Genomic DNA, 21,305 nt, shown 5'->3' with positions numbered 1-21,305 from the left:
GACTAGTGGTCTACCTCGGCGTCTCCCAAAGGCAGGGTTGCAACCCGGCACTGGGCCACGGAGCCCTCAACGCCGGGCCGTGGGGCCTCCAGACCCCTGGCCGCCCCTCCCCTCTGCCTTTCCCCACATTGCGCCTCCCTCCCCCGGGTTGCGCACCTCCCCAGGTCAGTTTCATGCTGTGCAAAGCCCTTCCCCCGCCCACCCGAACGGTGGGAAATCGATGCTGAGCTCATTCCGCACCGGGCCAAGGGGGCTGCAGGTTAAACAGACCGCGGCCGAAAAGGGCGCATGGTTCCTCCTTCCTCAGCACTTCCTGGATGGGAAAGAAGTGCCGGGGAAGGAGAAAGGATGAGCCATGCTCCCTTTTTGGCCGCGGTCTGTTTGACTTGCGGCCGGCTTGGCCCGGTGCAGAATGAGCTCAGCGCCGATTTCTCACCGATTGGGTGATCGGTCGCAAACCGCCCCCCCCCCCACTGCGCCTCCCCTCCCTGTAGCGTAGCGCCCCCTCCTCCCTCTCTTCGCCACCACTGGTATATTTCCGGGTTTGTAAAGCCCACCCCCCTTCCACCGACCATCTCCTCGGCGAGGAAAATGGAGCTGAGATCATTCAGCGCTGAGGCATGTCGCCGGCATTTCGAAGGACCACGCTTGGAGAGGGTGCGTGGCTGATCCCTCCCCCGCACTTCAGTGGGGAAGGGATCAGCCACGCACCCTTTCCAGGCATGGTCCCTTCGAAATGCCGGCGGCATGCCTCAGCGCTGAATGATCTCAGCTTCGTTTTCCTCGTTGAGGAGATGGTCAGCGGAGGGGGGGAGCTTTACAAACCTGAAAATTTACCAGCAGTGGGGAAGGGAGGGAGGAGGAGGTGCTTGTGCAGCGAGAGTCAACATTTCCAAAGTTGAGTTGCTCCCATCTAGTTTTTTCCGTTTTTCTTTTCTTTTCCTTTCCTTTCCCTTTCTGCCTTCTTTTTGTCGCTCCTTTCTTTCACTCCTTCCTTCCCCTTTCCTTCCTTTATATTTCCTTACTCTTTCTCTCCCCCTCCCTTCCTCCCTTTCATTCATTCTTTCTTTCTGTCAGTCATTCAGTCTTTTCCCATCCCCTCTCTCTCTCTCTCTCTCTCTCTCTTTCTGTCAGACTTTTCTCCTGACTTCTTCCTTCCTTCCTTGTCTTGTGGCTCTCAAACATGTATTCTCAAACATGCATTTAAAGTTAAAGTTGCTTTCTTTCCATCGCTCCCTCCAACATCCCTCCCCATCTATTTGCCTTCCTTCCTTCCTTCCTTCCTTCCTTCCTTCCTTCCTTCCTTCCTTTCCTTCCTTTCCTTCCTTCCCATTGCTAATGTGAGTAGACCTGGGGGGGAGAGATGCCCTGCCATTTCATGTTTTCCCAGCACTGCCATTTCAGGTCCCTTCCTTCCTTTTCTCTGTACCTCTTTCTGTCAGGCTTTCCCGGTGTCTCCCTCCTTCCTTCCCATTGCTAATTTGAGTAGACCTGGGAGGGGTGGGGGGGGGAGATGCCCTGCCATTTCATGTTTTCCCAGCACTGTCATTTCAGGTCCCTTCCTTCCTTCTCTCTGTCTTTCTGTCAGACTTTTCCCCTGTCTCTCCTTCCTTCCTTGCTATTGCTTATCTGAGTAGACCAAGGGAGGGGAGGGAGAAGCTTGAAATGCCCTGCTGTTTCATGTTTTCCCAAGCTGCCATTTCATGTTTTCCCGGGATGAGAGCTTTTTATATTTTTAGTTTTCTGCTGTGTGATCCTTGTGCTTCTTCTCGTTTTTTTATTTTTAAAATTGCATTGCAAAATCCCACCATCTCCTACTTTTTCTAAAAAATATATTGCAAGAGTTTTAGGCTTGTTTGCACATGATTTCCTGTCTCCCAGCTCCACCCTCAAATTTTACTGGGCCACGAAGAAGTATAAAAATAACTGGGCCACCGGGGGGGAGGGGAGTTTGGGAAAACCTGGTCTACCTGGTCCAGCTTCCTGCTCATCAGAGTGGCCAACCAGTTCCTCTGAAGGGACAACAACAGGGCGGAGAGCCTGAGGCCTTCCCCTGAGAAGAACATCGGAAGAGCCCTGCTGGATCAGACCAGGGAGGGTCCATCTAGTCCAGTCTGCTGTCTCACACAGTGGCCAGCCAGTTCCTCTGGAGGGCCAACAACAGGGCAGAGAGACCAAGGCCTTCCTCTGAGAAGAACATCAGAAGAGCCCTGCTGGATCAGACCAGGGACGGTCCACCTAGTCCAGCATCCTGTCTCACACTGGGGTCAGCTAGTTCCTCTGGATGAACAACAGGGCAGAGAGGCCAAGGCTTTCCCCTGAGAAGGGCATCAGAAGACCCCTACTAGATCACACCAGACAAGTGGTCCATCTAGTCCAGCATCCTGTCCCACACAGTGGCCAGCCAGTTCCTCTGGAGGGCCAACAACAGGCAGAGAGGCCGAGCCCTTCCCCTGAGAAGAACCTCAGAAGAGCCCTGCTGGGTCAGACCAGGGAGGGTCCATCTAGTCCAGGCTCCTGTCTCACACAGGGGCCAATCAGATTCTCTGGAAGGACAACAACAGGGCAGAGAGGCTGAAGCCTTCCTCTGATGTTGTCTCCTGGAACTAGGATTCAGAGGTTGAGTGCCTCTGAACATGGAGGTTCCCTTTAAGTCACTATGGCTAGTTGCCACTGATGGATCTCTCCTCCCTGAATCTATGTAACCCTCTTTTAAAGCTGTCTAAGGGTCGAACTGCAGGCAGAATCCTGCTCCAACCACTGTATAGATGCTCCAAATTGCTTCTCTTCAACAGCTGAGACTGCAGGTGACAGTCCCCAGTGGAGGTTCTGCCCACCTGGAAGGGGCCATGGCTTCGTGGAAGATCTTAAGAACATAAGAGAAGCCATGTTGGATCCGGCCAGTGGCCAATCCAGTCCAACACTCTATCACACAGTGGCCAAAAAACCAGGTGCCATCAGAAGGTCCATCAGTGGGGCCAGGACACTAGAAGCCCTCCCATTGTGCCCCCCAAGCACCAAGAATACAGACCATCACTTGCCCCAGACAGAGAGTTCCAACAATATGCTGTGGCTAATAGCCACGATGGACCTCTGCTCCATATGCTTATCCAACCCCCTCTTGAAGCTGGCTATGCTTGTAGCCGCCGCCACCTCCAGGGGCAGTGAATTCCATGGGTTAATCACCCTTTGGGTGAAGGACTTCCTTTTATCAGTTCTAACCTGACTGCTCAGCAATCCTCTGCTTGGCATATAGAAGGTCCCACTTTCAGTCCCTGGCATCTCCAGTTAAAAAGGACCAGGAAACAGGTGAAGTGAGACTCCTCCATCATCATCATCATCATCATCATCATCATCATCATCATCATAGATTTTATTTATATCCCGCCCTCCCCGCCTAGGCGGCTCAGGGCGGCTAACAACATTTCACACAATTAACATAAATAGATAAAACTTTAAATTTAACAATTAAAAAGAAAGTAAACATAAAAACCAGTTCATTAAGTTAAAATACATCATTCAAATTACATTAAATATATCTGGCAGCAATAAAATTGTTTGGCGCTGGTTCTGCCAGTTTAGATAGTTCCGTGATCGTATTATAGATGGCGGTTCTTTATTCTTAGCAACTCAGCAGTCGATATCGGCATAGGCTTGTCTGAAAAGGGCGGTCTTGCAGGCCCTGCGGAACTGGTCAAGGTTCCGCAGGGCCCGCACGTCCTCCGGAAGTTGGTTCCACAGTGCTGGAGCCGCGGCTGAAAAGGCCCGTGTTTTGAAGTTTGACCTCTCTCGGCCCAGGGATGGTCACTTTATTTTTACCCACTGACCTCAGTGCCCTCTGGGGTTCATATGGGGAGAGACGGTCCCTTAGGTAGGCAGGTCCTCGGCCATATAGGGCTTTAAAGGTAATAACCAACACTTTGTACTGGACTCGGTAGGTAATTGGCAGCCAGTGCAGTCCGCGCAGCCCCGGCCGTATGTGCTCCCATTTCGAGAGCCCCAATAGTAGCCTGGCCGACGCGTTCTGCACCAGCTGCAACTTCCGGGTCCGGCACAGAGGTAGCCCCAAGTAGAGGGCATTACAGTAGTCCAATCTTGAGGTGACCGTTGCATGGATCACTGTTGCGAGGTCGCGGCGTTCTAGAAAGGAGACCAACTGCCTCGCCCGCTTCAGGTGGAAGAATGCTGACTTGGCAGTGGCTGCTATCTGGGCCTCCATTGATAACGAAGGCTCCAGTAAAACGCCCAAACTCTTTACCTGGCGCACTGGTTTCAATGGTGCGCCGTCTAAGGTTGGGAGAGCTATTTCCCCTCCTAGCGCGCCGCGACCCACACAAAGGACCTCTGTCTTCGCTGGGTTCAATTTCAGCCCACTCAATCTGAGCCACGTCATGAAACCCTGGAGAGCCTCAGCCAGTCAGAGTAAGCAGGCAATGCAGACCTGGATGGCCTATGAGTCTGATTCAGTATCCAGCAGCTTCATACTCGTGCTCGATATAAAGCACTTCTCGGCAGTGGTGGAATTCTAACAGGAACTCCTTTGCATACTAGGCCGCACCCCCCCCCTGATGTAGCCAATCCTCCAAGAGCTTATGGGGCTCTTTTTTTGTAAGTTCTTGGAGGACTGGCTACATCAGGGAGGTGTGGCCTAATATGCAAAGGAGCTCCTGCTAGGATTCCACCCCTGCTTCTCGGAGCCATTTCCAAATTGCAGGGGGCAATACTCAACACAAACAAGGAACATAAGAACATAAGAAAAGCCATGTTAGATCAGGCCAATGGCCCATCCAGTCCAACACTCTGTGTCACACAGTGGCAAAAAATATACACACACACTGTGGCTAATAGCCACTGATGGACCTCTGCTCCATATTTTATCTCTTGAAGGTGGCTATGCTTGTGGCCGCCACCACCTCCTGTGGCAGTGAATTCCACATGTTAATCACCCTTTGGGTGAAGAAGGACTTCCTTTTATCCGTTTTAACCTGTCTGCTCAGCAATGTCATTGAATGCCCATGAGTTCTTGTACTGTGAGAAAGGGAGAAAAGGACTTCTTTCTCTACTTTCTCCATCCCATGCATTATCTTGTAAACCTCTTGTAAAGGGCCATCAGCGGGACCCAATTTAGCTGTCACAGGAGGAACATAAGAACATAAGAGAAGCCATGTTGGATCAGGCCAATGGCCCATCCAGTCCAACACTCTGTGTCACACAGGGGCCAAAAATTTATACACACACACACACTGTGGCTAATAGCCACTGATGGACCTCTGCTCCATATTTTTATCCAATCCCCTCTTGAAGTTGGCTATGCTTGTAGCCACCACCACCTCCTGTGGCAGAGAATTCCACGTGTTAATCACCCTTTGGGTGAAGAAGTACCTCCTTTTATCCATTCTAACCCAACTCCTCAGCAATTTCACTGAATGCCCACAAGTTCTTGTATTGTGAGAAAGGGAGAAACGGAAGATTGGTATCACTTACCGTGAAGCTTCCTTCTCGGTGGACTGGCAGTGGGTCGGTCCGACTACTGGGTATAGGCTCCTCCTCCTCGTCACAGGGTCGGGTGCTCCAATCGATCCGGAGGGGGAGTGGCCTATACCACCCAGGACGCGCCAGTTGTATCCAAGCCGCATCCCCCTAATAACAAAAATTTTCACCACCTCCCCATTCACGTACAGAGACGAATAAATGAGAAGATTAGTTTATTACAGTTCAACACACCATACAAATGGCAGATTGAAAGAAAGTCACTGTTAAGCAAAGCAAAGGTAACATCCTCCCCACAGGGAAAGCACCATTGCTCCAGGATCCATTTCCAAAACTCAGGAAGCCGCTCAACCTTTAACGGGCGGGCCGGACCGACCCACTGCCAGTCCACCGAGAAGGAAGCTTCACGGTAAGTGATACCAATCTTCCGTTCTCCGGTGGTCTGGACAGTGGGTCGGTCCGACTACTGGGACGTAACAAAGCTGAACATCCCCGGGCGGGACCGGCTTCCCTGTTTAGAGTGCATGCTGCAGCACACGCCTCCCAAAGGCCGCCTCCGCTGAAGCCCATTTATCCACTTTATAGTGCCTGGTAAAGGTATGTACCGATTTCCAAGTCGCTGCCTTACACGCAGCTTCTAAGGACGGAAAGGACCGGTACACAGCTGATGTTGCAGCACCCCTTAGAGAATGGGCCGTGATCCCATCTGGAGGGGTTTGACCTTGGGCCTTGTAAGCCAAAACAATACACTCCCGTAGCCACCTGCTAAGGGAGGAAGTGGAGACCTGTCGTCCCTGCGACTACTTGCTAAATGAAACAAACAATGCATCAGACTTCCTCCAGTCTTTTGTGCGATCAATGTAAAAACTAAGTGCCCTCCTAACGTCTAAACAGTGCAGCTCCCTTTCCTTGGGAGACTGGGGGTTGGGACAAAAATTTGGAAGAACCAACTCCTGGGATCTATGAAAGACAGAATTAACTTTAGGAATGAAAGATGGGTCTGGCCTCAGCACCACCCTTTCATTATGGAAAACACCAAGCTCCTAGTCGACCGACAGGGCCCTTAACTCAGACACTCTCCGTGCTGTAGTGATACCCACTAGAAAAATTGTTTTTAGAGTCAGTTCCTTCAGTCCACAGGAAGCCATAGGTTCGAAGGGACGCCCACACAACGCAGTTAGTACTATATTCAACTTCCACGAGGGGAATCTATGTACCTATGGGGGCTTAAGGAGAGCAACACCCTTCAGGAACCGTTTAATGTGCGGATGCGCTGACAAGGACTTACGTCCCCGCACCCCCTGTATAGACGATATGGCCGCCAACTGACGCCGTAGCGTGCTGGTAGAAAGCCCCTTGTCTGCCCCTTCCTGAAGAAAACCTAGAATACCATCTACCTTCACCTTCATCGGATCCCACCCCCGTAAGGTAGACCACGAAGCAAAAACCTTCCAGGTGGTATTGTATATCCTATTAGTGGAAAACTTACGCGATGCTAACATAGTGTCCACCACTCTGGTGCTACAACCTAGTTCCTTGAGCTGTAACCGCTCAACTTCCAAACTGTCAATTGCAACATGTCTGGTTGAGGATGAGACATGCTGCCCTGTGTCAGAAGGTCGTCCCTCCCTGGCAGCCGCCAAGGAGGCTGAATAGACAACCTCAGGAGCTCCTGGAACCATGACCGTCTCGGCCAGAAGGGAGCCACCAACACCATCTCCGCCTTTAGTTCCACCACCCTCTGTAACACCCTGGGTAATAGAGGAAGGAGCGGGAAGGCCTACACTAGTCCCGTCGGCGCTGAGGGCATCGGTTCCTTCTGCCCTTGTGTCTCTGACCTTGGCAAAGAACCTGTCCACTTGGCAATTTTCTGCCGTGGCAAACAAGTCCACCGACACAGGTCCGTACCTGTCCACTATTAGACGGAAGGTGTCCCTGTGTAACATCCACTCTGTTTGGTCCAGCCAGCGTCTGCTGAGCCAATCCGCTAGCAGATTGTCCTTCCCTGGAACATGCACCGCTTTGATTGACAGGAGATTGACTTCAGCCCACTCGAAGAGAACCTTCGCCTCGGCATGAAGTGATTTCACCCTGGTTCCTCCCTGTCGATTTACATATGCTTTGGCAGTTGAGTTGTCCGTTTTCACCAGGACATGGTGACCCCTCAGAACTGCCTGCAACCCTAACCGGATCGCCCTGAGTTCCAGGAAGTTGATACTGCGCTTCATCTCGTGAGGCTCCCACTGACCCTGGATCATTTGATCCTGTGAGTGAGCCCCCCAACCCCATAAACTGGCATCTGTAGTCATGCAAACCCTCTGAGGTTCGCAAAGCGGGTAACCTGGACTGAAAAGACCCGGGTTCAACCACCACTGTAACTGGGACGTCACCTCTAACGGTAGTGTCACCAGTTTTGTTCCTTATAATCTCCTGAAAAGGCCGCAGAAAAAATTGTAGGGGATGAGTGTGGAATCTGGCCCAAGACAGTAGATCCTGAAAGGATACCATCATCCCTAAGACTTGTGCTAACTTCATGACTGGCACCTTCGGTTGCTGTAACACCCCTTGCAGAAGGAGGCAAAACTTCTCCCGTCTCTCTGGGGTTAAGAAGACTCTGTCCACCTTTGTATTTATTTCCACTCCCAGATGCACTAGTATCTGAGAGGGAAGCAGATTGCTCTTCTCTAGGTTCACCACGAAGCCGTGAGAGCGCAACATGGTCACTGTCTGCTGCATGCCCTCCAGGCATTGCTGGTGGGACCCTGCCTTCACCAGAATGTCGTCCAGGGAAGGAAATAGGGCCACACCCCACAATCTCAGCTCCGCCTCCAGGGTCACCAGAATTTTGTGAATACCCGGGGCGCAGACTTCAGACCAAACGGCAGGGCTCGATATTGAAAATGCTTCCCCCCGTAGGAGAAACGTAGAAAACTTCTGTGTGATTCCCGAATGGGAACATACAAGTAGGCCTCTGACAGATCCAAGGAAGCCAGAAAATCCTGAGGCTGAATGGCTAGCAATACTGACCGTAGTGTCTCCATCTTGAAATGTTTTGTCAGGATGAACTTGTTGAGCCATTTCAGATCCAGAATGGTTCTGAACTCCCCGTTCTTTTTGGGAACTAAAAATATCACCAAATAGACCCCCAAACCCTGTTGAAGTACCGGGACGGCCTCCACTGCCCCTATATTCACCAAGTGTTGAATGGCCGACAACATTGCTCTGTGAGCAGATAAATCTTTTTTCCGGGGAACCCCTCGAAAATGGTTGGGGGAAGAGAGTGGAATTCCAAGGTGTAACCTTGTTCCACTACTTCTAGAACCCACTTGTCCTGAATTGACTGATTCCAAATGTCTGTGAAAAGGGAAGGACGACCCCCTATTTTGTTTGTCGGCTGGTGAGAGGCATAGTCACTGGGATCCTCCTTTCTTGGAGGGATTTTTGGAACCCTGATCTGCCTTCCCAGAGTAGTATGGTTTGGGATCACGCCCCTTCTGCTGCCACTTGCCTCTGAAGGGACGAAAGGAACCTGGTCTGGATGGTTTCTTCGAATCTCGAAAGGAAGGAAAGGACTTCCTCTGTTTCGACTCTTTACTCTTGGAAGGTAAAACCTTCTTTTTATCCTTGTTCTCAATGAGGTATCTATCTAGACCCTCCCCGAACAACAAGGCTCCTTTAAAAGGCACCGCTGCCACCCTGGCTTGGGCTGCAGTGTCTACCTCCCAATTACGCAACCAAATGTTGCGTCTGGCAGCTACCCCACATGCCATGGCCCTGGCCGCCAGTTGCATGGTGTCTAATGAACTATCTGCCACGAAGGCAGCGGATAAAGCAATCTTTTTTAACTCGTCCTTGAACTCCTTAGGAGCTCCACTGTCTGCTGCTGCCAAGTTATTAGACCACGTGCACATTGCTCTGGCAAACAATGAAGACGTAGTGGCTGCCTTGATGGCCCAAGATGTCGCTTCAAACTCTTTGCGTAAGGCCTGCTCAATCCTCCTATCGCATGGATCCCTGGGTAAACCATCTGCGTCCATAGGAAGGACCGAATTGGAAATCAGGCTAGTTACAGGGTCATCCACTGTTGGTAACTTTAATCTCTTAGTAGCCTGTGGAATAAGCGAATAAAGTTTGGAGAGAACCTGTTGGTTTGCTTTAGGCTTAGTCGGACGTTCCCATTCCGCTTTGACTAAGGCAAAAAAGGCCGCAGGCAAAGGAACCCCTGTCTGAGCACTGCTCAATTTTGGCATCATCTCCCCTGAACCTGTGGGGAGATCAGGATCCAACTCCTCATTTTCTTTAGGAGTGGGTACAAAGTTGAAGGTCCTCAGTACTTTGGGAAGCAATTTAAGTATTCAGAAGGAAAGAGCCTAGATTGAACAGTGTCAGTCTGCTCCTCCTTGTCTGACAGTTCAGAGTTTTCTGATTCCTCAGCTGAGCTCAAGAGGGGGGAATCCAAACCCAAAGGAGGCTTGATCTTAGAGCGTCCTTCCATAGTGTCACTGGGACTAGTATCTCTGCCCCTTTTCCCTCCATACTTCTTTTTTGGTTGTAGGGAAGCAGGGGAGTCCAGCTGCTGACGAAGGTCCTGTCCCAACTCTTTTAGCAGCTCTTTCTTAAGCCAAAGGACTAAATTTGACTTGGCATCCTCTCCTGTGAGGTCAAGATTCTGAGCCTCCTGTTGAGGAGTCAGAGCCCCAGACAGAAGAGGTAGATCACATTCGCTGTGTGAGTTGCTGTGTGAGCTAGCCACCATTTTGTAGCTTCTCACGTCCCTATAAGGGAAGGAAAGGCAAAAGCAACTAAAAAAGAAGCCGGAAAAGGCTCAGAATGGAAGACAGATTGCCGCTGCGCCCTCTATTGGGCCTTTTGGTATCTTGCCTTCCAGTCAGGAACAAACCCCCTCAGAGGCCTCTCTCTCTCACTCCTTTGCCAAGCCTATACGACTAGGCAGTCCGAAGGAGAGACAACGCGGGCAGCCTGGGGACCCATCTGAAGCCCCGTGGACTCGCGCGCAGCCCTGTTGCTGTAGGGCGGCTTACCGCGCTGCCTCTGCGCTTGCCGCCTCTCTTTCCTTCCAGCTTGGTTCCAATCGCGACTGCGAGGGAACGAAGCGCTGCGGGCGTCTGCCGTTCGCTCAAGGTCTACTCGTGAGTAGACCCTGCAGACTGCCGCCACCGGTGTTGTTGGGACCGATCCCAACGCTTCCGGTCTGTTTTGTTTCAGTAATCCGGATCTTCTGCGCTTCTCAGCAAGCGCCTGGAGAAAAACCGTCCTGCCTCGTGCAGGGCCGGGAGAAGAACTGGCGCGTCCTGGGTGGTATAGGCCACTCCCCCTCCGGATCGATTGGAGCACCCGACCCTGTGACGAGGAGGAGGAGCCTATACCCAGTAGTCGGACCGACCCACTGTCCAGACCACCGGAGAAAGGACTTCTTTCTCTGCTTTCTCCATCCCATGCATAATCTTGTAAACCTCTATCACGTCACTCCGCAGTCGACGTTTCTCCCAGCGAAAGAGCCCCAAGCGTTTCAACCTTTCTTCATAGGGAAAGTGTTCCAAACCTTGAATCATTCTAGTTGCCCTTTTCGGCACGTTCTCCAATGCTATAATATCCTTTTTGAGGTGCGGCGACCAGAACTGCACACAGTACTCCAAATGAGACCGCACCATCGATTTATACAGGGAGATGTTATTGTGCCTCAACGACCTGGAGATTAAAAGAATAACTTAAGACGTGTTTGCGTCTTCTGAGGGCTGTTGCTGACAAAGTGATAGCCGTGAGATCTCTTGCATCATATTATAATCCACCACGAGATGACGTCAACTTATCATTTCTCCCCCAGAAACGATCGACTGAGAAACGTCGACTCCGGGGTGACATGAGAGAAGTTTACAAGATAATGCACGGGACGGAGAAAGCAGAGGAAGAAGTCCTTTTCTCCCTTTCCCACAATATGAAAACGTGTGGACATCCGATGAAATTTCTGAGCAGTCGGGTTAGAACGGATAAAAGGAAGTCCTTCTTCACCCAAAGGGTGATTAACCCATGAAATTCACTGCCACAGGAGCTGGCGGCTACAAGCATGGCCAGCTTCAAGAGGGGACTTCCGGGTGAGCATCGCTTCCCCACCTGCCGCTGAGTCGTTCGCTTGGCACTTGTTACGTTAGATTTCCTTTTCTGCGGAGTCGGCCGTATCCTGACGAAACGCCGGAGGGGGCGGGGTCAGAGTTCCCAGCAGAAACTAGGGCACGCGCTCAGTGGAGAGAAACACAATCGAAAAGAGCACCGGGAGAAAGACGGATGATTGCATAAAAAAAAAGAAAAGAAAAAGAACCGCTTTAGCGACTCGGTAATTACAGCAGCCAGGAATGAAAAGGATGTTTGCTCCGCTGGGAAGCCACAGGCGCTGCGGAGTCTTTCCGCTCCAGAGAGGCGTCATTAATTCTGCTGGCTGGGCACGAATCGCCCTATAAAGGCGAAACGGATCTTCGCAGAGAATTTTAAAACAAAGGAGAGTGTCCCCCAAAAGGGTGTGTTTGTTTCTCAATGACAGCCAGCGTGGTTTGTGGTTAATGGGGCCAGGTTTGATTCCCCGCTCCTCCTCCACCACGAAGCCTGCTGGGTTCTCCTGGACTCTCCAGTCCCACCTACGTCACAAGGCGCCCGTCAGGCCCGTAGCCACCCAATCCCCCTTTGACATTTAAGGCCCCCGCTCTTTCCTCCACCAATTTTCGGGTGGCCTCGATCTCCGCACCGCTCTGGCGGTCCCCACCCCACGGGCGCCTCCCACTCCCTCCCAACTTACGGCAAAACAGTGAAGGGAGGGGCTCCTGGGGCTCTTTCAAGGAGCCCCCCCCCCGATCACGTGATCGGCGGGAAAAGCTGCTCCGAGGCCAGCTTCCTGGCGTGCTCAGCAAGATCCGTTTGGTGTAGAGGTTAAGTGTGCAGACTCTTATATGGGAGAACCGGGTTTCTTTCCCCACTCCTCCACTTGCAGCTGCTGGAATGGCCTTGGGTCAGCCAGAGCTCTCTTATCTGGAAGAACCGGGTATGATTTCCCACTCCTCCACTTGCACCTGCTGGAATGGCCTTGGGTCAGCCAGAGCTCTCTTATCTGGGAGAACCGGGTTTGATTCCCCACTCCTCCACTTGCAGCTGCTGGAATGGCCTTGGGTCAGCCAGAGCTCTCTTATCTGGGAGAACCAGGTTTGATTCCCCACTCCTCCACTTGCAGCTGCTGGAATGGCCTTGGGTCAGCCATAGCTCTCTTATCAGGGAGAACCGGGTTTGATTCCCCACTCCTCCACTTGCAGCTGCTGGAATGGCCTTGGGTCAGCCAGAACTCTCTTATCTAGAACCGGGTTGGATTCCCCACTCCTCCACTTGCAGCTACTGGAATGGCCTTGGGTCAGCCATAGTTCTCTTATCTGGGAGAACCGGGTTTGATTCCCCACTCCTCCACTTGCAGCTGCTGGAATGGCCTTGGGTCAGCCAGAGTTCTCTTATCTAGGAGAACTGGGTTTGATTCCCCACTCCTCTGCTTGCACCTGCTAGCATGGCCTTGGGTCAGCCAGAGCTCTCTTATCTGGGAGAACCGGGTTGGATTCCCCACTCCTCCACTTGCACCTGCTGGAATGGCCTTGGGTCAGCCATAGCTCTCTTATCTGGGAGAACCGGGTTTGATTCCCCACTCCTCCACTTGCAGCTGCTAGCATGGCCTTGGGTCAGCCATAGTTCTGGCAGAGGTTGTCCTTGAAAGGGCAGCTGCTGGGAGAGCCCTCTCAGCCCCACCCACCTCACAGGGTGTCTGTTGTGGGGGAGGAAGGTAAAGGAGATTGTGAGCCGCTCTGAGACTCTTCGGAGTGGAGGGCGGGATATAAATCCAATATCTTCATCTACCTCACAGGGTGTCTGTTGTGGGGGAGGAAGGTAATGGAGATTGTGAGCTGCTCTGAGACTCTTCGGAGTGGAGGACGGGATATAAATCCAATATCTTCATCTACCTCACAGGGTGTCTGTTGTGGGGGAGAAAGGTAAAGGAGACTGTGAGCTGCTCTGAGACTCTTCGGAGTGGAGGACGGGATATAAATCCAATATCTTCATCTACCTCACAGGGTGTCTGTTGTGGGGGAGGAAGGGAAAGGAGATTGTGAGCCGCTCTGAGACTCTTCGGAGTGGAGGGCGGGATATAAATTCAATATCTTCATCTACCTCACAGGGTGTCTGTTGTGGGGGAGGAAGGGAAAGGAGATTGTGAGCCGCTCTGATCAGTGGACTCTTGCAGCGGTTGTTAGACTAGCGAGCAATGCTAACTGTCCTGCTAACAGAAGTGGTAAAAGTGTCATTGTGCCTTTCAAATGAAAAGGCTACAAATCTTAAAATATTTAGATGATGAACATGGAGGTTCCATTTAATCGCCATGCCTCAAAGCCACTGGGGCACGTACCCTTTGTGCATCTGTCTACTGAACTTTTAAAGAAGAAAGAGATTCATACCTCACCCTTCGCTCTGAACTTAGAGATCTTGGGGTTGTTGTAGATAACTTACAGAAAATCTCAAGACAGTGTGCGATAGCAATAAAAAAGGCCAACGTCATGCTGGGAATTATTAGGAAGGGAATTGAAAACAAATCAGCCAGTATCATAATGCCCCTGTATAAATCGATGGTGCAGTCTCATTTGGAATACTGTGTACAATTCTGGTCACCACACCTCAAAAAAGATATTATAGCATTGGAAAAAGTCCAGAAAAGGGCAACTAGAAAGATTAAAGGTTTGGAACACTCTCTCTATGAAGAAACGTTAAAACGCTTGGGGCTCTTTAGCTTGGAGAAACATCGACTGCGGGGATGACGTGATAGAGGTTTACAAGATTATGCATGGGATGGAGAAAGTAGAGAAAGAAGTCCTTTTCTCCCTTTCTCACAATACAAGAACTCGTGGGCATTCAATGAAATCGCCGAGCAGTAGGGTTAGAACGGATAAAAGGAAGTCCTTCTTCGCCCAAAGGGTGATTAACACATGGAATCCACTGCTGCAGGAGATGGTGGCAGCTACAAGCATAGACAGCTTCAAGAGGGGTTTGGATAAAAATATGGAGCAGAGGTCCATCAGTGGCTATTAGCCACAGCATATTATTGGAACTGTCTGGGGCAGTGATGCTCTGTATTCTTGGTGCTTGGGGAGGGGGCGGCAAGTGGAAGGGATTCTAGCCCCACTTGTGATCCTCCTTTCTTTTTTGGCCAGTGTGTGATAGAGTGTTGGACTGGATGGGCCATTGGCCTGATCCAACATGGCTTCTCTTATGTTCTTATGACACAAATGACATACAGCTTTCATAAAGTGAATTTTTTGGCACTGAATTTTTTGGCATGGATAAACTTGGGATTGATCATAGAATCATAGAGTTGGAAGGGACCTCCAGGGTCATCTAGTCCAACCCCCTGCACAATGCAGGAAACTCACAAACACCTCCCCCTAAATTCACAGGATCCTCATTGCTGTCAAATGGCCATCTAGCCTCTGTTTAAAAACCTGAAAGGAAGGAAAGCCCACCACCTCCCGAGGAAGCCTTGACAGACCAAGACATTCCTTGGTTCCAGAAAACAAGGAACAAGACAATCGTTACACAGGTAGCCAAAAGCAGTGTAGCCGAATCTCACTGGTATTACCTGGCCGTGCACTGCTCTTGTGATTTGCATATATGCTAATGGTGGCAGTACAAAGAAAAGCACAGTATGCCATTGGTAGAATTAGCATTCACAAGCTCAAACATTAAACAAGCTCTTAGGAAGCATATTCTTTCACCTTGATAAAGCCTCCTGACTTAGCTTTGCAGTGATAAAATACTACAAGACTGATGTAAGGATAGCCTTCCTCATACCCCCGAATTATATTTATTGAGCATTGTTAAAGGGAAAATGTCTAAATTATCTAAGAAACTATTGTTGCATTTAATTACAGCAGCTAGAATGCTATATGCACAATATTGGAAGCTCCCTAAAATACCCGACAAGAATGAATTTTACTTAAGGTTTTGGAAGCCGCAGCATTAGACATGTTAACCATGAGATTAAGGGAGGGTAACCTTCAGGATTGTAAAAAGATCTGGGATCCACTGTATTCATGGATTAATAGCATGGGTATCGACACGAAAAATCTGAAATGGAGTTGTATATTTGCTCCTCCAGCTCAGGGGGATGGGTGAAAAGATTTTGACTGTAATGATTGTAGACAGTATTTTTTGTATGCATGTCTTATATATATAATAAAAATATATTTACAGTTAAAAAAAAAAAGACTGATGTAAGGATATGGCCAAAACAGTTTCCAAATTTAGTTCCGATTCTAACCCATTTTTTGCATTCTAGACACAGACTCCCATTCTTCTCAGGGGCTGGGCAAGGCAGGGCATCCACAAAGGCACGTCACTTCGTTGTATTATCTGCTGCACACATCACTGACGATGATTCTAGATCAGGGGTGTCAAACATGCAGTACGGGGGCCAAATCAGGCCCCCAGAGAGCTCCTATCAGGCCTCTGAGCAACCGGCTGTTATCTGCTTCCTTCTCCCTATATCTTGCTTTGCCAGGCTCTCTGTCGCACAGCAGAGCTACTGAGCCAAGCCTCTCTTTCTTCTACTGGCTGAGGCTCCTCCCCCTCCTGGTCCCCTGGGGAAGGAAGGAAAGAGCCAGAGCTTCCTTCGCCCAGTTCCCTGGATCCCATGGGAGAGATACAAAGAAAGCACCTTTAAGACCAACAAGCGCTAACGTTTTAAGCATGTTTTCAGTTTTCTAAAATATATATTAAAAATATATATATTTAATTGCGCTCGTGTCCTTTATGAAGTTTAGATACATACATGGCCCGGCCCAACAAGGTCTCATTTATGTCAGATCCGGCCCCCATAACGAATGAGAGAGACACCCCTGTTCTAGATACTGAGGGTCTGAGCAGGGCTTTATAGGAGTTTACAGCCTAGGAGCACCAACATTATGTGAAGAGCTGGAAGCGCTGGTCTTCCTTTCTCCCTCACTACTTTTGTTTAGTAAGGGGCAGCAGGTTCTTGATCCAGCCTAGCAGTCCCCAACCTTTTTGGCACCAGGGACCAGTTTTGTGGAAGACAATTTTTCCATGGACTGGGGAGGGGGGGATGGCTTCGGAATTATATTATTGTACACTTTATTTCTATTAGTTAGGTGTAATGGTTGAGTGGACTCTTATCTGGGAGAACCGGATGTGATTCCCCACTCCTCCACTTGCACCTGCTGGAATGGCCTTGGGTCAGCCATAGCTCTCTTATCTGGGAGAACCAGGTTGGATTCCCCACTCCTCCACTGGCAGCTGCTGGAATGGCCTTGGGTCACCCATAGCTCTCTTATCTGGGAGAACCGGGTTTGATTCCCCACTCCTCCACTTGCAGCTGCTGGAATGGCCTTGCGTCAGCCAGAGCTCTCGTAGGAGTTGTTCTTGAAAGGGCCAGTTTGGTGTAGTGATTAAGTGTGCGAACTCTTATCTGGGAGAACCGGGTTTGATTCCCCCACTCCAGCAGAGGTCCATCAGTGACTGTTAGCCACAGTGTGTGTATATATATGTGTGTGTGTGTATATATAAATAATTTTTTTGGCAACTGTGACAGAGTGTTGGACTGGATGGGCCACTGGCCTGATCCAACATGGCTTCTCTTATGTTCTTATGTTCCTCCACTTGCACCTGGGTCAGCCAGAGATCTTGTAGGAGTTGTTCTTGAAAGGGCCAGTTTGGTGTCGTAGTTCAGTGCACGGACTCTTATCTGGGAGAACCGGATGTGATTCCCCACTCCTCCACTTGCAGCTGCTGGAATGGGTCAGCCATAGCTCTCGCAGAGTTGTTCTTGAAAGGGCAGCTTCTGGGGGAGCTCACTCAGTCCCACCTACCTCACAGAGTAAAGGAGGTAAAGGAGAGTGTGAGCTGCTCTGAAATTCAGAGTGCAGGGCAGGATATAAATCCAATGTCATAATTGTCTTATGATTATTACTACATTGTGATATATAATGAAATAACTATACAACTCAAGGCCCGTTTGCTAACAGGCCACGGACCGGGACAGGTCCACAGCCCCGGGGTTGGGAACCCCTGATCTAGTCAACAAGATCAGCCTACAGTACAGGGATGATGCAATCTGAATGAGAAAGTGACTACTGAGCTCCAAATCCCCACTCTGGGATGCACTCAAATTAACTTGCAAAAATAGCAATTTAGTCTGAAAATAACTACTGCAGAGTTTTTTGTTTGGGGTTGGGTTTGTTTTTTGTTTTTTTGGCCAATGCTGCCAGTTAGTGATGCATACGCAATGAATTTTTAAAGCACAATTTGTGAATTTTAGCAGACACGAGTCCATTTCTTCACAGCTACAGTCAACTGTAAAATCATGAGGTAGTCAGAGGATGCATCTGAGAAATATACCTATGGCGAGTGTTCCCTCTAAGCTGAGTTAGCGTGAGCCAGCTCACAGATTTTAAGCCTCCAGCTCAAACATTTTTGTTTTACCTTAGGAAGGATGGCCCCGACCAGTGTTCCCTCTAAGCTGAGTTAGCGTGAGCCAGCTCACAGATTTTAAGCCTCCAGCTCAAACATTTTTGTTTTACCTTAGGAAGGATGGCCCCGACCAGTGTTCCCTCTAAGCTGAGTTAGCGTGAGCCAGCTCACAGATTTTAAGCCTCCAGCTCAAACATTTTTGTTTTACCTTAGGAAGGATGGCCCCGACCAGTGTTCCCTCTAAGCTGAGTTAGCGTGAGCCAGCTCACAGATTTTTAGCCTCCAGCTCACACATTTTTGTTTTACCTCAGGAAGGATGGCCCCGACCAGTGTTCCCTCTAAGCTGAGTTAGTGTGAGCTAGCTCACAGATTTTTAGCCTCCAGCTCACACATTTTTGTTTTGCCTCAGGAAGGATGGCCCCGACCAGTGTTCCCTCTAAGCTGAGTTAGCGTGAGCCAGCTCACAGATTTTTAGCCTTCAGCTCACACATTTTTGTTTTACCTCAGGAAGGATGGCCCCGACCAGTGTTCCCTCTAAGCTGAGTTAGTGTGAGCTAGCTCACAGATTTTTAGCCTCCAGCTCACACATTTTTTTGTTTTGCCTCAGGAAGAATGGTCCCTGACCAGTGTTCCCTCTAAGCTGAGTTAGTGTGAGCCAGCTCACAGATTTTTAGCCTCCAGCTCACACATTTTTGTTTTGCCTCAGGAAGGATGGCCCCTGACCAGTGTTCCTCTAAGCTGACTTAGTTTGAGCTAGCTCACAGATTTTTAGCCTCCAGCTCACACATTTTTGTTTTACCTCAGGAAGGATGGCCCCCAGAGCACACTCATTGATGAAGCAGCTCACCACTTTTAGGCCAGTAGCTCTCAACTTTAAAATGAGCAGCTCACAAAGTAGAATTTTTGCTCACAAGACCGTGCAGCTTAGAGGGAACGTTGCCTACGGCCTCTCTCCTTGCCTCCTCCCTCCCCCACAAACAGCCTTCTCCCAATTCAGTCACCAGTTCACTGCAGGGATCCGTGCAAAGGATTGGAAGTCAGGCTGCACTTGTTCCCAATTCATAGAATCATAGAGATGGAAGGGACCTCCAGGGTCATCTAGTCAAACCCCCTGCACAATGCAGAAAATTCACAAATACTGCCCCCTAAATTCACAGGATCCCATTGCTGTCAGATGGCCATCTAGCCTCTGTTTAAAAACCTCCAAGGAAGGAGAGCCCACCACCTCCCGAGGAAGTCTGTTCCACTGAGAAACCGCTTTAATGGTCAGGAAGTTCTTCATAATGTTGAGCCGGAAACTCTTCTGATTTAATTTCAACCCATTGGTTCTGGCCCTACCTTCTGGGGCCACAGAAAACAATTCCATACCATCCTCCATAGGACAGCCCTTCAAGTACTTGAAGATGACGATCCTATCAGCTCTCAGCCGCCTCCTCTCCAAGCTAAACATGCCCAGCTCCTTCAACCTTTCCTCATAGGACTTGGTCTCCAGACCCTCATCCTCTATATGAAAGCTCTTCAAGTACTTGAAGATGGTGATCCTATCACCTCTCAGCCGCCTCCTCTCCGGGCTAAACATGCCCAGCTCCTTCAGCCTTTCCTCATAGGACTTGGTCTCCAGACCCCTCATCCTCTATAGGACAGCCCTTCAAGGACTTGAGATGGTGATCCTATCACTTCTCAGCCGCCTCCTCTCCAGGCTAAACATGCCCAGCTCCTTCAGCCTTTCCTCATAGGACTTGGTCTCCAGACCCCTCATCCTCTATATGACAGCCCTTCAAGGACTTGAAGATGGTGATCGTATCACCTCTCAGCCACCTCCTCTCCAGGCTAAATGTGCCCAGCTCCTTCAACGTTTCCTCGTAGGACTTGGTCTCCAGACCCTCATCCTCTATAGGACAGCCCTTCAAGTACTTGAAGATGGTGATCCTATCACCTCTCAGCCGCCTCCTCTCCAGGCTAAACATGCCCAGCTCCTTCAGCCTTTCCTCATAGGACTCTGTCTCCAGACCCCTCATCCTCTAGATGACAGCCCTTCAAGTACTTGAAGATTGTGATCATATCACCTCTCAGCCGCCTCCTCTCCAGGCTAAACATGCCCAGCTCCTTCAACCTTTCCTCATAGGACTTGGTCTCCAGACCCCTCATCCTCTAGATGACAGCCCTTCAAGTACTTGAAGATGGTGATCCTATCACCTCTCAGCTGCCTCCTCTCCAGGCTAAACATCCCAGCTCCTTCAACCTTTCCTCGTAGGACTTGGTCTCCAGACCCCTCACCATTTTCGTCGCCCTCCTCTGGACCCGTTCCAGCTTGTCTAGATCCTTCTTAAAATGCAGTGCCCTGAACTGAGCTCCTGAACTGTATTTCACAATCGTTTCCCCCCCCTCCCAACAACATCATCAGACTTTGGCAGTAGAAAAATGTAAGAGGCTAGAAGCACCTCTGAGACTAACAAAATTGGCAGCAGGCTTTGGGGCCAAAGACATCAGCGGGCAGGAGCCAAAATGTGTCCTCTGGCACACGCGCACAAAAAGACTGAGGCTAGCGTGTGCGAGTGAAGATGGCGGCCGAGTCTCCAAGCAGCCACTGGGTCCCACTAGAACAGGGGTGGTCAAACTGTGGCTCATGCAGCTCTTTCACACACGTTGTGCGGCTCTTGAAGCCCCCACCACCTCATCGGCCAGCTTGGGGAAGGCATTCGTTTTTTTTAAAATTACTTCTTTACGCCAAGCCAGCCAGCAGCTCGAAGGATGCATTTAAAGTTAAAGTTGCTTTCTTTCTACCTCCCCCTCCCTCCATCTATTTTCCTTCCTTCGGCTCACGAACATCTGCCGTTTGTTCCGTGCGACTCTTTACATTCGGCAAGTTTGGTCACCCCTGCGCTAGAACTTGATTTCATTTCAGGAGAAAAGCCCCCGGGTCAGTCCACTGATACGTGAAAGCGCCATCTACAGGGAGGCCGTTTGAGCAACGCCCTCAAAGAGAGCACGTTTAGAGACATTACCTGGTAGGTGTTGTCAAAACTGTCGTACATGAACCTGGTTATCAACGAGGTCTTCCCCACTGGAAGAAAAAGAAAATAATCGAGAGGTTAAAACAGTGCAACCCAAATTACATCCCAGGTGTTTTCCAGCTGAAGTCCTAGCAGTAAGTTCAGTACCGGCCTAACACCGCATTGCACTCTAGGCAGACTTGCTGCCTGGTGCCCCCCTGCACGGCGCCCCCCCACGGCTCCCCCCCAACCCACCATGCCTCTCCCCCTCCCTTCCCCACCCCATGTCTATTTCAATACCCG

General features: G+C 50.1%; 1 protein-coding gene across 1 annotated transcript in view; it reads right to left on the bottom strand.

The window, feature by feature from the left end:
* Positions 1-21,080, bottom strand: part of LOC132590793 (ras-related protein Rab-6A) — a gene marked incomplete at its 5' end in the record, with an annotated part of 49,158 nt that extends 28,078 nt beyond the window's left edge. Inside the window, one exon of the mRNA XM_060263719.1 lies at positions 21,015-21,080. Within this exon, the coding sequence (XP_060119702.1) occupies positions 21,015-21,080 (66 nt within the window). The remainder of the gene's footprint in view (positions 1-21,014) is intronic.
* Between the last annotated feature and the right edge of the window lie 225 nt (positions 21,081-21,305).

This window comes from Heteronotia binoei, unplaced genomic scaffold, assembly GCF_032191835.1.
Source record: "Heteronotia binoei isolate CCM8104 ecotype False Entrance Well unplaced genomic scaffold, APGP_CSIRO_Hbin_v1 ptg000762l, whole genome shotgun sequence".
In the NCBI taxonomy this organism is placed as follows: domain Eukaryota; kingdom Metazoa; phylum Chordata; class Lepidosauria; order Squamata; family Gekkonidae; genus Heteronotia; species Heteronotia binoei.
The sequence above is the reverse complement of the archived record's forward strand: the minus strand, read 5'-3'. Positions and strand labels throughout refer to the sequence as shown.